The sequence below is a fragment of the Orbicella faveolata genome, unplaced genomic scaffold (assembly GCF_042242905.1).
Source record: "Orbicella faveolata isolate gen_17 unplaced genomic scaffold, um_ofav_v1 contig_1, whole genome shotgun sequence".
Classification (NCBI taxonomy): domain Eukaryota; kingdom Metazoa; phylum Cnidaria; class Anthozoa; order Scleractinia; family Merulinidae; genus Orbicella; species Orbicella faveolata.
This window is the reverse complement of record NW_028301536.1, coordinates 10,404,954-10,422,344: the sequence shown is the minus strand read 5'-3', so window position 1 is coordinate 10,422,344 and position 17,391 is coordinate 10,404,954. Positions and strand designations below refer to the sequence as shown.

Here is a 17,391-nt window from a genome sequence, read left to right as displayed (position 1 = left end):
TTTGCAGTCCCGTTTTCCATATTCAACTGAAGTAAATGCAACTCTGTAACGTTACGTATGCATGTACACAGTTAAACAGGTTGAACTGTTTAGAATTGCGGTGCCGTGACTGAAATCTACACATTTTCCGTTTGTCAGTAATCTAATTAACGTAAAAAGATTGAAATATTCCTTGTCAGTAAATGTACTCTTGAGTGCATGAATAAACTCATGTTATCATTTTATTTTACTTTAAAAGAAGCATATTGACCTGCAGAACGAAAATATGATAATAAAAGAAGTTAAACCACTTTACTTCAGCGGACTCTCTTGGCCTCAGAAAAACACGCACGCAGTCTAATGTTTACTTCTTGCTGATGCTGTTGAGTTGGAATGACAATAAAATGACAGAGCTACGGGCTGAAACTACAACAAAACTTTTAATGTCCAGTTCGGGTTTTGGTCTACAACAACTGCTGTGCCACAAGGTGCCAAGGTACACGTGACTAGCTAATCACATGACTGTCGTCACGCATGTCACGCCACATCCCTTTCCCTTACAACATTAAAAGCAACAACAAAAAAAGAATAGAGGCAAGTTCAATTCAATGTTCAAGTGTTCAACATAAGTCATAATCCTCCAGCCAGGTAGGGGTACGTCTGGTTTGCCCGGAACGTCTAGGTAGGAGTGCTGCGACTGGTTCTGTACTGTCTGGGACAGAGTGTGCTGGGGACAATGTGTCATTCTTCTGAATCACAGGGAGAGAGGGGGTTTGGCACTGGTCTGGTACAGGCTCTGGCACAACAGGTGATCTGCTTTCATTCTCAGGCTGATGTGGTGACCTGCTTTTGTTCTCAGTCTGAGGCGGCTCTTCATTGTTGCTACTTGGTACTGGTGATGGCTCGAGGGTGGAGCGCAGCTGGCGGCGGTTTCTGCGGAAGCGCCGTCCATCTACCTGACCTTCATATGAGCGTCAGCCAAGAAGAGGTGAGCAGCAACCTAAGCTCCATTTCTGCTCCCCAGGTAGTTTCATTCGGATTGCCTCACCCACCTTCAGGGGAATGAGGTTCTTTGTGCCTCTGTTGTACTGCTTGCACTGCAATCTTTTCCTAGCTGCTAGGCTTCTCGCTGTGGTCTTCAAGTCACTGTTTGGCTGGAGTAACTTTTCAGCAGTTGGCAGCAAAGTGCACGTGCGCCGAGCCATCAGCCTTTGAACTGGTGAGGTGCTGAATCCCTCACTTGGGGTGTTGTGCTAAGCGAGGATCGCCAATAATAAGTCTCATTTGTCTGCCTTTGCTTTCAAGAGCAGTGCTTTGCAGGTTTTCACAGCATTTTCCACTTTTCCATTCAATTGTGGATATCTTGGACTTGAAGTTCGGTGCTCAAACTGCCAATCAGTGGAGAAATTCTTGAACTCCTGGTTGTCAAATTCAGGACCATTATCGCTGATCAGCACTTCAGGAATGCCATGGCGGGCACACTGCACCTTGAATTGAGTAATTACAGCTTGTGCGGTCTTCCTGTGAATCTCAACTACTTCAAAGAAATTGGACCAGTAGTCCACCATAATCAGGAGTGTCTGCTGCCCAATGACAAACAGATCAGCACCAATTTTCTGCCAAGGGCGCGAAGGAAGTTCATTTGGTTGAAGCTCCTCGCGGGCCTGTGCTGGACGGTATGTTTGGCAGATTGTACAACGTGAAACAAAGTCTCTTATTTCAGCACTCATTCTTGGCCAATACAATATTTCACAAGCACGACGAATACATCCTCCAATGCCAATGTGACTAATGTGAAGCTGATTTAACATGTCCTTTCGAAGTGACAGGGGTACTACAAGCTGTTCACCACGGAAAACTAGACCCTGCGACTCTATCAACTCGCTTTGCTCATCATAATACAGTAGGACAGCAGAGGGGCACTTTTTCTTGTCAGGCCACCCTTGCTTGATAATGCGGATAAGTTCCTGGATATCAGCATCTGCAGCAATTTGTTCACGGAAAACATCTCATTTCGGGGGTTCTACTGGAATATGCTCTTCATGATCAACTGTCTCAGAGCACGAATCTCACAGAACTCCATCTGCGCTCCATCAGTGGTCTTCAGATATGCACGACTCAATGCATCTGCTATATGCATGAGTGGTCCTTTCTTGTATTGTACTTCAAGGTTGTACTTTTGTAGGGCCAGACACATTCGCTGCAGGCGCTTGGGTGACTTGTGAATTTCTTTTTTGAATACTGACTTCAATGTTTCATGGTCAGTCTCAATGGTGACTATGTCTCGTCCGTAGAGGTATTGGTCGAACTTGTCACACGACCAGGTGATGGCAAGCATCTCTTTCTCAATTTGTGCGTAACGGGATTCTGTGTCAGTAAGGGCTCAGGAAGCATAACAAACAGGCTGGCCATCTTGCAGCAATACAGCTCCTAAGCCAGACTGGCTCACATTGGACGATGATTGGCTTGCTTACATCATAATAGCGAAGAACAGGTGCCTCTGTCAGGAACTTCTTGATTGTGTTCATTGCGAGGGAGTGTTGTGGCAACCACTGCCACTCCACATTCTTGTCTTCTAGGTGTCTGAGTGGCTCTGTCATCTCTGATAGGTGAGGCATAAACTTTTCAAGATAGGTCACCATCCCCAGGAATCGCTTCAGCGCAGTGACATCCTCCGGTTCAGGCATCTGCAATATGGCCTGAATTTTCTCAGGGTCAGGTCTTAGGCCCTGAGAAGTAAGTAGGTGACTCATGAATTTCACACTTGACTGGTGCTGTTTCACTTTGGCACGATTCAACTTCAGGTTCCACAAGCAGCATTTCTCAAGAAAAGCGCGCTCATGTCTCTCGAGACTGTTGTTTACTTCTTTGTCGGTACTGCCAAATCCAGCAATCAGGAAGTCTTCTGCTATCACTTCCACTACTTTCAGATCCTCCACAAACTCGTGCATGGTGCGTTGCCACACTTCAGGTGCTGAACAAATACCAAATGGCATCCTGTTCTATCGATACCGCCCAAATGGTGTATTGAACATGATTTTGCAACTGGACTCAGTGTCAAGATGTTTCTGCCAGAAACCATCTTTGGCGTCTACAACAGTGAACTTCTTTGCTTGTGAAAGTTGGGTCGCAACTTCCTCCACTGTGGGCATTTGGTAATGCTCTCAACAGGATGGCTTTGTTCAAATCGCGAGGGTCAAGGCATGTGCACAACTTGTTGGGTTTGACAACGACCGACATACTGGAGACCAACTTGGTTGGTTCAGTTAACGGGGTGATGACGTCACTGGCTACCATCTCATCCAGTTTCTCTTTGATCTGGTTTCATAAAGCCACTGGTACACGGCAAGGTGGATGCACCACGGGTGGTACTGCATCATTGGTGACTATGTGATACTCGCCTGGGAGGTACCCCAAGCCTTCAAAAACATCTTTGTATTCATCTAAAAGGTCAGTAGCCACTGTCATTACACAACACCAGGAGTCGGCTCGAGACCGTTGGAATTTGATGCCACTGTGCTATCACAGTCATTAATTGTGACAAGCCCCAGATCAATACAGGTGCTGTATGATAACAGTGGTGCAAGGTCATCTTCTGTAATGTTGAAAAGCAACACATCTCTTTTACCATGGCACCATATGGGGAGTTCTGTCAACCCCATTATCTTGTACGGTTCATTTGTATAAGTTTTTATAAACTTGTGTGAACAGCGATTGACTTGTTTCAAATCCACGTCCCCTGTAACTCGTTGGTAATCCTTCGGTGAAAGGAGGTTGCATTCTGCACCTGTGTCTAGTTGGAATGTCACCTGACTTTGAGTCCTTTGCTTGCCACCCAAGCCGCTCCCAACTTGACTTATACGAAAGACTTCTTCAGTTACTTCTTCTACAGTGTTCATGTGTGGGGTGCTTGATCAACACTTTGACTGAAAGTGGTTCTTTTGTCTGCATTTTCGGCAGGTTTGCCCATAGGCAGGGCATCGGCAATTTGCATGATGATAACCACAGAATTGGCATTGTGGTTGCTTTCTTGAGTTCAGTCCTTGATCATTCTTGTTTTCTGTTTTAACCGTGCCAACTGTCTCCTCTGTTCCGCTAGCAATTGTCTTTAATCGCTAACTGCTCTGCTCTGTGGCTTTGCATTTCGTCATGAGCACAGTTCTTGGCAATCACACACAACTCGGTCACGTATGCACTTATACTTTCGCCTGCCTCTTGTTTACGATTATTGAAACGATAGCGTTCATAGATTACCTGAGTGCAGGGTTTGCAATATTCGTCAAATTTGGTTAACACATCCTTAATACTGTCTCCCTTCTGGCCTTCGCTCCAAACAAACGTATCAAATGCTTTGACAGCATCTTCTCCGATGACCGATAGCAATGTTGACACTCGAACAAGATCAGCTTGCTTGTAAATTCCCGCCACAATTTCATATCCACTGTTTCCAATTAGTAGCCAGGTTGTCATCCACTACTAGCGGTTTTGGGGGCGGCAAATTCGCTGGAGGCAGCATGAAAGGAGCAGCGGCCACAGGTGCCGTTTCTTCAGTATCAGACATCACGCAAAAACAAGATGGCGGCCTCTTCAGTCGACTGTTTACTCACCAGCTTGGTGTTGGACACTAAAACTATTTATGTCCAGTTCGGGTTTTCGTCTACAACAACTACTGCGCCATGAGGTGCCAAGGTACATATGACTAGCTAATCACATGACTATTGTCATGCCTGTCACGCCACAGATGCTTTCATTAAAATCCGGTTATTTCAGTGGCGCGTTAAAAACAACTCGAAGAATAACCCAAGCTGATTTTGATACATGTCTTACAACTACATAAAAGTGTTCAGTACAAGAAACTAATACAAGGACTTTAAATGCCTATACCCGCTTGCCCTCAGACCAACACGCAGAAGTCCATTGTTTACTTTTCGTGACGTTTTAGGTAAAATCGGGGTTTTTCAGCTGGGCCTCAAAAAGCACTTGAAGAATAACCCTAGCTGATTTTAATACATGTCTCACAACAACATAAAATTGTTCCAAAGGTGAAGTTTCAAGGAATTTGGAGTTATGGCACATGTCGAAAAATATCTCTGAATTTTATTCATAAATTAGGAATTTGACCTAGTAACGGAAAGGGATTTTTTTAAAAATTGTGTGTTTATTCTCAAATGGCGCTCAAGTCACGTTCTAACCTGTTTTGGACAGCGGAATACTTTGTCTTTGTAGAAAAAGTATCGATAAGTTTTGGTTTTCCTTTACACGCGAACTCAAATTAAGTTTAGATTACTAATTTTAAGCCTTTGTCATCAGCCATTTTGGCGACCGTCAAGGCGGAAATCATTTTCCTCGATTTTCTCGAATTTAAAGCGCTTCGAGCTCCAAAAAACTATATCACGTTTCATATCTACCTAAGGGCTAATTGTGGACGAAAAGACAGAAAAATCGATTTTTCGACTTCTGACGTGCTATGTCTGCTAATTAGAAGAATTCACTCTTAATGAGTCCAAATCACCTTTTGAAAGTTAGAAGTCAAGGCGAGTTTGTTTTTCACAGTTTCCAGACCCAAAGCACTAAAACATGTGTCTGCGTTTTGCCATTTTTAATTGTAGTACAAAATTACAGAGTAGGATTAAACAAGAAGCTGCTTATAAGGAAGCTTAAAACTGTGCAGAGAAATTTACTGAAAGTAAATTACCTCAAAATTATCCATAGAAAATAGTTACCGGTATATGAAGCAGCACTAGCCAAATAGCAGTAACACAATAACTGTATTTACTGTACTGGCAAAACCGGACAAAGCTAACGCTTGCACTTTCCATTTGCGAAATGTTAATCACAGGAACAGTTAAAAATCTAATGTCACCATAAAGTTACCCAGATTTTCCACCAAAAGTCTTATTCAAACCTCTTGACAGTATTCTATATTTCTCTGAAAATGCTAACCAATTTGAAACATCATTTTGCTTTTCTAGTTAACAAATTTCCCAAGCTTAAGCCCAGCCCCAGAGGAAAGAGTGCACTTCCCATAATGACCTCTATGGGGAAGTTCTGCAAAAAAGTGTATCTGTCGCTTTCTTCAGGCTTTATAAAAAGGTAAAGATCTCACAAACTGAGGTATGAATGAAATGAATGAAACTTTATTGCACACTCCCAAAAATGGGTTTTTCAGTGAACAGTAGCATGTAAATACAATAAAAATACAATAAAAAATATAATAAAAATAAAACGAATTAAACAGTGTAACATTATTTCGTTGTTTCAAAACCTCGTCAAGCATCTTTGCTTTAAGATTTTTCGTAAAGTTTACTGAACCTTTGCACAGTTTTAAATCTTTATCTAATGAATTCCATAAGTTTACTATCCGGTATTGAAATATGTCCTCTGACCACCCGCATTTTACATAAAGGAATGTCAAGTTGTCGTGAGTTTCTTGTTTTGCAGTCAGATATCTGTCCTCTTGTTACAAACTTTGACGTCAGGTAAGTCGGGGCACAGCCCGTCATACACATAAATGCAAAGAAATGAAGCTGCGTTTTTACGTGCAGCCACCCCAAGTTTTTGAGTGATGGAGTTATGTGTTCAAATTTCCTTGCACCAGCAATAATCCAAGCAGCGAAGTTCTGGATGAGTTGTAGTTTTTGCACATTATGGGTGGAGGTGTTAGACCAGACTGAAGAGTGGTACAATCCACTAAAAACAAGCGCATTTATGATGGTCACTAATAGGTTGGGGTTAAATGTGTGCTTTGCTCAATTAATCTGAGCTAATTTACCCATGCAAGATGAAACTGTCACTGAGATGTGTTTATCCAATCAGAGTGGGGTCAAAAGTTATATTGAGATCTTTGATGGACTCTGATGGCACTAGGTACTTTCTGAGCAGAGAAAGCTTGAAATCGGATAATCTGCGAATCATCGGGCGGCTGCCAAAGGCCATGAGCTTGTCTTTTCAGGGTTGAGCAGAGGAAGATTGTCAAAACACCAGTTAGGGATTAAATATAAATCATTATGAATAATGTCTCTCACTAACAGCTGGTAAGTCATTTACATAGATATTGAACAAAAGAGCCCGGAGTACACTACATACATACATACATACATACATACATACATACATACATACATACATACATACATACATACATACATACATACATACATACATACATACATACATACATACATACATACATACATACATACATACATACATACATACATACATACATACATACATACATACATACATACATACATACATACATACATACATACATACATACATACATACATACATACATACATACATACATACATACATACATACATACATACATACATACATACATACATACATACATACATACATACATACATACATACATACATACATACATACATACATACATACATACATACATACATACATACATACATACATACATACATACATACATACATACATACATACATACATACATACATACATACATACATACATACATACATACATACATACATACATACATACATACATACATACATACATACATACATACATACATACATACATACATACATACATACATACATACATACATACATACATACATACATACATACATACATACATACATACATACATACATACATACATACATACATACATACATACATACATACATACATACATACATACATACATACATACATACATACATACATACATACATACATACATACATACTTTATTGACTTTCCCTTTAGAGGCTTTTCAAAGACAATACAATAATAATTTAAAACTACTTAAAAACTCTAAGATAATATTCAGACTTAAAATTAATTAACTAGAATTAGGAATCTATAAAATCCTTGATAAGTTTACGTTTAAGATAAAACTTAAAAGCAGATACTTTCTCGCGAGTTTTTAGAGAGCTATCCATGGAGTTCCAGATACTGACTGTTCTGTAGTAGAACGTTCTCTGACCACTGGCAGACTTAAAAAGAGGAATGTTCAGCATTTGTGAACTTCTTGTGGCACGTCCGCTTATTTCTCCTCGCTTACTGAACTGGGAAGACAGATACTCCAGCACGCGAGATGTTAGACATTTGTAGGCCATGATAGCGCTCCTGAAATATAACTGAGTCGCGACTGGTAGCCATTTAAGCTCTTTTAAAACTGGTGTGATGTGATCATATTTGTGTGTACTGGTCGCAATTTGAGCGGCAAAATTCTGAATACCTTGTAATTTATTTATATTACTTTTTGATGTATTCGCCCACACGTTCGAACAATAAAAAAGTTTACTAAAAACTAAAGTATTTATAATAGTTAGTAGGGTGCATTTGTCAAAAACATGCTTTGTGCGGCTTATTTGACCGAGACAAGACATACAGGAGGAGACAGTTTTGGTAATGTGTTCGTCATAGGTCAGGTTCTTGTCCAAAATCACCCCAAGATCTTTAGCGGTGTGCTCCGGTACGAGTTCTCTTCCCATGAAGGTGAGGCTGGGAGTGTCCAGTCTGGAATGCATTTGCCTGCTGCCAAACACCATGAGTTTAGTTTTGCTTGGGTTCAACAATAAATGGTTGTTGGAACACCATTGGCCTATTCTATGCAAATCAACTCTTAAGTCAGCAAAGGCGTTTACAGTATCTTTCATTTTGAAGGATACAACTAGCTTAGTGTCGTCCACATAGCTCTGGACGCTGCAATTCTGTGGTGCTGAAGGGACTGCCTTGAGGGACGCCACAGACAACAGGTAGTGTGTCCTTAATTTTGGGCATCCATGTTACAGTTAATTGCAGCTGTCAAAACAAGCTATCCACTGACCAGTATCACGTGACTACATCACAGGTGCAGGTTTAGAGCTCATCGACCACTGACCAGGGACTGCTTTTTTTTTCCACTGGATTGCAGGCTCAAGCCAGGTTATCACTTTGGGGGAGAAGCAGGGAGTACAAGCAAAGGCAAAATTTTGGTGCAAATTAACCCCTGGCACGTTTTTGACGTTTCTTCCTACATGTACATATTCCTTGAACAATCTCTCATCAGTTTGTTTAAATTTAACTGGAAAAGATAGTGAAACCACATGCTGAACAATTACATGCTCACATTTGATCCTTTTTTCTGATCCAAGAAACCCTCTTTTTTCTTTCTGGTTAGTTTTCGCAAACAGGAGCTCCTCTTTCAGGCTTGGCTAAATCTATATTACAATGTATGTTTCTTAGCAAGAGCTTGAATAATGAGATTATCACACCATGTACATGTACGTTATTGTGACCAATTTGTTAGATATTCTATTCTGGAATCCTCAATTTTGCATTCAATAATCCTCATTGAGCAAACACCTAAAGCTCTAATATTCCAATGAAATGTAGGTCGGACCACCATATAATTGGTGTGCAACATTTCGAAAAAACGGTCACCACCACTCAGGAATTCTGGATGGTTCCCTGCCTTTGGAATGCAAAAGTCAATTAAATTTTGATTTTTTACAAAGCTTTCTGACAGTCAGGCTGTACATACATGTAGTAGTTGATGACTCATTTGAACATACATGTACTTTATTTCAATTACATTTAGAAATTAATAAAAGTTACTTAAATAATGCATAAAAAAACAACTAGAGAGACAAAGAAAACAGAAAATGTTAACATTTGTATTTCTTTAAGGCTGCTGTGATTAAGGGAATATCAATATAATCATCATGCTGTTTTAGGATATCAATCAGAAAGCAATCAAGTTCAGCTTTAAACTGGTTTTAGCTTTAAAAATCTAACATATCACAGTTATCTGGAGTAGTTGTTTCGTGTCTTTCACAAGAACTTTGGTACAGATTCAGCACAGCTTTCATACCAGTAGTTTAAGAAGTTTCAATATCGCAGTTCTGTTCTCTGGAACAGCTTGCTTTTGAGTGCTAAGATACAGCCCACTCTTAGCTCTTTTAAATCTTTTATATAATTACGATTAAATCACGATAGCTATAATTATAGAGGAAAGGTTTTTTTATAGTTTTTAGTATAATTCTCTCAAGATAACATTATTAGCGGAGCTCCGGCGGCCCAAAGGGCCGCCAAGCGGAGCCCCATACTCATATAGGAAAGAAAATGAAACCCACGAGTTGATTTTCTCATGATTATCATGGCTAGCGGTATTGCTTGTGGGCACGTATGCACAACGGCGACGGAGACGGCGACAGTGACGATGACAGAGTCGTGCAACATGGCGGCCATACTCCAAATAATAGGTTGACAGAGATATGCACCCTTGCTTTACCATGAACTTCTTTGATATTGGACATCAATGTTATGATCAATTGACATCTGTCAAAACAAGGTATCCGCTGACCAGTATCATGTGACCATATCGCAGGCTCAAGTTTACAGGTCATCGAGGTCACGCATTTTTTGAAGTTGACCGCTGACCAAGTGCTGGTTTTCGATTGAATTGCGGGCTCATGTCAGATCAACTTGTTGAAAACAGGGCAGGATTGTTCGGAAGGCGGTTAACGCTAACCCAGGATTAAAAGTTAACCAAATTATAACTTTTTCTTCTATACAAATGTTTTTTGCTGCTTTGTTTTGTGTATATGGTGATTATTAAAACTCAAAACAGAAGGCCAAACAATATACAGAAAACCTCACCGCAAAGTTGAAAACTCAAATCAAAATTCTACCTTTTCCTGGGTTAGCTTACTCGGGCTCTGAACAACCCGGCCCTGGAGCTACGCTTTTAGGCTGGCCTAAATCTATATGTTAATTCAGTTACATTACATAATTTAATTAGTTTAGTAAGTATGGCTTGATGGAGGAGCATGTATCACTGTATGTGAATTGACACTGTGGATAAATAAACAATACCCACCTACCTCAATCACTACAAGTTTAGTAGTTAGATTATCACAACATAGTAACTCTACATTCCTACAAAGAGGCTCATTATCCCACATTGGAGCTCAATGTTCCTCCAAAGGGGCTCAATAATTCCACAATGGGGCACAATATTCCTCCAGAGAGGTTTTCCTCATACAATGCTGAAAGTGCTTCCAAAATTATGAAGTGTTTATCAGCAAGAGTTGTTTATAATTTAAGTTATTTAAAATCAGTATGTGTTGGTAAATCAAGTTGGAATACTCAATACCATAGAAATTTGTTTAGATCGACCTAAAAGTGACAAATCCTCTCACAACCTTTTGTCCGATCAGTTGGAAACAAAATATGAAAGCTGTGAGCAGCAAATGTTGTAAAATCTTAAAAAACTCACCTCAATTTTGAAGAAAACTTCCAGTAGCTGAGACCAAAGGAGGCAGCCGAGATTTTTGTTTGCCATAGATGACTATCCGCAAAACTATCATCATTGATACGAAGCATTTGCAAGAGACCCAAGGTGGATATCTGTTGTGCAGATTGGCTCCAAAATATATTGCATTGTTACTTGATACTTACTTTAGGAAAACTCAGACCATGGCAACAGTGACTGCTACACAAGCGTAGTGGACACAAAAACCAGCTCTTAAATTTTCTTTCCACTTCCACCAGAAATAGGCAACAAAAAGCGTTTTTTTTCTTATTTTAAAAACCGCAGTTGCTACACGGTTAATAAGTTATAATAGCTACTTTCTAAATATGAGGGCAAATGAACAAATTCCCTTTGACCTGTAGCCTTAAAAAGGTGATTTAGAAGCTTACATTTAGAGGTCATGAAAAATTTGACAATTCAGGTTTATCTACAGTTTAAACCAGACGTGCTACTTTGTTTAGACACGAGACGCCTCTTAAGGTGTACAGTAACCATAATCCATATAAACATGTTAATCTTGATAAAGGTCAAAAGATAGCAAGTTACACAGCATAAAACAGGATTGCAAACAATGGTCAGTCACAGACGATAGCTGACCAAACTTTGTTCTTGGTTGTGTAGATCCCAACCGGGGCTAAAATTGTGTCTCACTTTTTTCAAATCATCATTGAATCTCATATACAATAATAAAGGTAAAGTCTGCATACAAGCCAAGGGGCCCATCAGGCTGGCACCTACCTCCAGTTTCTATAGTATGAAGTGACTACTCCCCCCTAGATGGGATGCTGGCTCATCACAAGGTTACTGCCCAGAAATAAATTAACCATTACCTAATATACACCTGGATGGAGAGCAGCACAGTGCGAGTAAAATGTCTCGCCCAGGAACACAACACAATGCCCCAGTCAACCACCACACACTATAATAAAGGAAATACTAACATTTAAGGTAGAAATTTTTATTACTGCACCTGTAGTAGTCCTACTCCAGAAATCATGGTACAACCAACAAGCAGCAGCCTGCATGAGAAAAAATTCATAGAGGACCATTGAGAAATGTGACAATTACATATAAATATAATGGATTACAATGTGTTGTATGCAACCCTCATGCCTGTGGTGATTTGCAGGATAGTCTAGAAAGAAGAAATTTTTGTCTATGAAGGTGACAAAAATTGTCAAGACACCCGGCAGCAGACAAGTTTTAAACTTGTCTTATGTGCCAACTGAACTTTGATCAAAACAACATGGCACTGAGAGGCACATGTAATACCAGAAGTCTTAGCGAGAATAAGCGGATCAAAGGTAAACAATGAAAAACAACAATGTGAGCCTAAGAATGTGTAAATGGACAATCGTAACAAGAACAATTGAAGGCTTTTGTGCAAAAAGGGCATATATAGCTTTTTGGGCTGATTTTTATTTTTTGCAGGATCGAGATAATTTTTGGCAGACTGACTTGTTTTGACATGAAAAGCATCATTGCATAATTGTTTTTGCTGATTTGTGCTTCGTTTTCGAGAAAGAACTTACAGCTGTATGCAAAAGAACTCAGTTTTCCAAGCAGCATCTTTGGAGCGAATCCTTCAAAGGAGGATTTCAACTTGACGCGAACTTAAACAGTTACTTTTAGCACCTTCGACAGCGATGTTTTTTTTTGAATAGATGTTTTCATTTTTGAAAGAAGTAGAGAAATAGGCCACAGAAAAAATTGACCGGCCTCGTATCAAACCGGGGTCCCTACAAAACAAACTCGAATCCGGCCCGTTCAGCACCTTATTCGCTTGCGCTAATGAAGCAACAGTAAGAGAATAGCATAATTATATGAACAATAAAACTTGCAGCAAATGCCATGCTTCGGTGACTTCATTAGCAAAACAAAAGGTTTCTTTCGTTTTTCATTCAACAAAAGATCTCCTAAAGATACCCTTGGAAAACTGAGTGTTTTGCATACTGTACATTATTTCTCAAAAACAAAGTGTAAATCAACAAAAACAATTACGCGACGATGCTTTTCATGTCAAAACAAGTCAGTCTGCCAAAAATTAACTCAATCCTGCAAAAGATAAAAATCAGCCCAAAAAGCTATATACACCCTTTTTGCACGAAAACCTTCAATTAGACAATACATGACAATGTGACACTATAAAGAAAGCTTTAAATTCCATGGTAAAATTGTTGGTTTAATGTAGGTTGTTCCAACTGGATATGAATAGCCTCTATTATCTTAAACCTAAAGTATGCAAACATTAACTACGACATTGTTTAGAATACAGCTGTTTTGAGGGAGGTTGTCCTTCATGAGTGTAAAAGCGTACACAACAATACTGAAAGGTGCCATGGGTATCGCTGGTTGATCAAGGCAAGTTTCCTTATCCCATTACCCTTCTCAATGCCTGAGAGCCTTTTCGGTGACAAAGTCAGTTAAAGAAAAATATAAGTTTACCTCTTTGAGCTATGCAAGGAATCTGTTTCAAAACGAAAGAACCACTGTGTCGCCTCAAAGTCTAATCTAATTAATTTGTGGTTTAACTTGCCGTCATAAAGTCTTCAGAAAATCCCTGCTGAAAATTTCCGTTTTTTTCCATTAATGCAAGATATTAAAATGCCAGACTAAAAAAGGGATGTCCAAACATTGATATCAAGTCTGGACGGCCCACTAGCTTGGCTTCTTGTTTGTTTATTCTGACTGTGTGAACAAGTCACTGATTCGTCAGTTTTAATTGAAACTACTTGTGCATGAAAAACACGTGTCAAGTTGCCATTTGAAACTAACAAACAAAAATATCTCATTGCATTTACCTGCGACAAAAACAAATTTCAAAACTCCAGCAGTGTTCTCATTCATAACTAGCCATTGGTAATTTCTTTGGTTTTGACAGAGAAAACCACTTCAAATGAGTATCTTGGCATTGATTCCAAGACATGTTTTAACAAGAAGACAGTATTACTCCGTAATAATAATAATAATAATAATAATAATAATAACAATAATAATAATCAACTTTATTTAATGAGGGTAGCACACAACAGTAATAACTGAAAAACCTGCGGTCCTCGTATAAATATTTACCGAATAAAAAAGATGAAGTTTTAAAAATTACAAATATAGAAACTGATTTTCAAATATGCAACCATTATACTAAAAAAACTGAGATATAAGATACACTAAAATATTAAAAAGTGAAGCATTGGATCAAGTCTAACAATTCAAACAAGAAAATTGAAAAATTAAAAATTTACATGATAAAATGGTCCAATTCCTTATAACTGTCCATAAAATGTATAAAAATGGATGTTTGAAGCTGTTAAGGTTAGGTTGGTTTTTGATATGGGCAGGCATCATGTTCAAGAGGCAGCTAGTCGATACTGAGAAACACCTTCCACCCTCAGACTCCTGTTTGAATTGCAGGCAGTCAAGGTTTAATTGACCATGTCTGCTCGTTCTTCGATCCACGTCTGCATTTCTAATAAGCATCAGGGTAAGATAAGATGGGCACTCCCCTAAAATCCATTTACATACCAATATTGACTTATTTATTTTCACTTTATGGTAAAATGGAACCCAACCTAATTGTTTAAAAAGTTTCACACTGTGCACTTTTGTGTTGGCATCCAGTATTACACGGGCTGCGCATTTCTGTAGCCTGAACACTTTCTGAATGTTTTCTACAGAGCAGGATGTCCACACAGTTTAGGCATACAACGTTGTCTGCGTAATCATTGCGTTATAATAAAGTTTCCTTTGATCAAGAAGCAGTGAGCATCTAATTTTCCACAACACAGCGATTCTCTATGCTAACTTCTTACATAGGTCATCCATGTGTTGGTCAAATGAACGCTGGCTGACGATCGTCACCCCGCACAGTTTGTGAAACCAGACTTGAGATGGTGAAACAGATCATTCTGCTTAAGGAAACTGCACAAGTGTTCACATATGTGTTTCTGTAGTATTTTAGAGATAACAGGAAGCACAGAAATTGGTCTGTAGTTGTTCTTATCATATCACGTAAACAACGCTACTTAATTGAGACTTTCATTCACAAACTGAAAAATTTTGCGCAAACATAAATGGTTTTGACTGGATTCTTTTTTTCGTGAACTGCACGTAATACAAATGACATTGAGGGGAACTGAACTGCCAAATACCATCAGGGACAAAAGCCCCCTTGCCATCACAAAAGTGTATTTCATGCACTAAAAACAATCATTCCTGTGACTGAACTAGAGAAAGGTAACAGATTAGGAACTAAAGTTGCAATTACTGCTGACCCAGCACACACTGTATACATCGTGACAACTATCATCGAAAGGCAATGCAACCCCAGCAAACACTGGCAAACCACAAAGTACACCAATAAACACTAACGCCAAGGCAACCACTGAGCAGCTTGCTCCTAATCTTAACTAAGTTAACCCACTGATGGCTGTGCCAGCCATAACTGGCCGCCATGAGCATTGGCCTTTGTTCCACTTCTGATGTCATCACCTTCGACAAAAATTGACATCACTTGTATTCATGTTTTGCAGGACAAAAAGATCTTTCCAAAGATACTCAGATTAGAAAGATTGGGTCAATTTAGCCTGAAATATGCACAAAAATGCATGGAAATTTGAGTGAAAAACTCGGAGCAAAATTTACCTCAACTACACTTGGCTACTCCGTGGTATGAATTTCTTGTCTCAATGATGCTTCTGCAGGAATTCTTGAACTGGAAGCATGCCTAAACTTGCCACAAGTCAACCTCATGAATTTCAGGGTAGAATAGCTAAGTGAGCTGCAAGGTTTTACGCCGAAAAGTGGCATTGTGAAGTTCACGAAGTGATCAATCGAACGAGCAACAAAGTCGTGAGTTTGTCACAAGAGGTCAACTTGTTTTGCTTGAAGGGTTTTTGTTTGCATTTCACGCAAAAAATTGAGGACTAGCGGGACTTGCAACTGGTGTCTCAGCTTACCTTTGCAAGTCCTTGACTTGAATTGAGGAACGTATCGATACATTTTTTAACTAAAATGCTCTGCAATTGTTGTTCTGAACAATCTCCTAAGTAAGACACTGAAATGCCACAGGAATTTAGGTTCAAGACCTGATCTTTCATAAGCGAAAACAGCGGAACCACTTGTACCAAGACGATGGGATTACTATTGCAGCTATTTAGACAATCAAAAACATGCTAAGTTAGCTCTAATATCAAGCTTTTCCTAGCTCCGGTTGGGACAGGAAAAAACACATCTCCTTTGGACAGACACGTTTCCACTGTCTTGTACTGGTAGTTGCACAATATAGAATATTCTGTGGCCTTTGAGGCTTCTTAATTGCTTTCGCAATCGACCACAATAAATCAAAGTGTTCTATGAGCAAACCGGTGAGTTTCCCAGTGAATGATGACTGACACGGGCTAACCTTGGCATAATATGGAATTACGTTTTTCATTAAATACATGACAACTTCAACTTCATGCCCCTTTAAGAGTGTAACCCAGATTCTGGGGTCATTGAGTATGCATAATATTCATGCTATTGTTCTTACTCATCACCTATTCGTAACGATGTTCTGCCGACAACACAGCGTGTTTCTGAAGACCAAACTCTCCAATGTAAGTGAAACATTTTTCTTTTATTAAAAGAGAAGAAATACAACCCAGGGGACTAACATTATGCCTGATTGATTACTTTTAAAGTCATAGCACGATACACACGATTTCTAAGCTTCATGCAATGATTGTTTATCCTAAATTAAAAACTTAGCAAGTTAACGTCACGATTGTCGCAATTTCCACTTTTAAAATATGTGCAAGGTTATATCATGGTTGCATGGAGGAAAATAATAGAGCTCCCCAAGTTAAAACATAAACCAATCAAGGATTTTTTCATTCGAAGTTTCTTAATTGGGCAAAGAAAGAAAAGCACATCAAATAACTTTTGTAAATTGTATTCTGGGAGGATTAGATAACATGAAACCCAACAATGCGTCAAATAAAACTTGGCGGCGGCTCTGATGTTGAATGCTCAGTCGGCTTGTAAAAGAAAACAATCCTCACTAAAATCTCCCTTAAGAGATTAAGGTATCAGTATACCCCAAATGACCATAATTTCGTGCAAACCCCAGCAAAG

At 39.3% G+C, this 17,391-nt stretch overlaps 1 protein-coding gene across 1 annotated transcript in view; it reads right to left on the bottom strand.

Annotated features, from left to right (window-relative positions):
- LOC110060536 (uncharacterized) overlaps positions 1–17,391 on the bottom strand; it is a 95,740-nt gene that overhangs the window by 25,657 nt on the left and 52,692 nt on the right. The window contains exon 4 of the mRNA XM_089288618.1: positions 12,251–12,299. Coding sequence (XP_089144744.1) covers positions 12,251–12,299 — 49 coding nt within the window. The remainder of the gene's footprint in view (positions 1–12,250; positions 12,300–17,391) is intronic.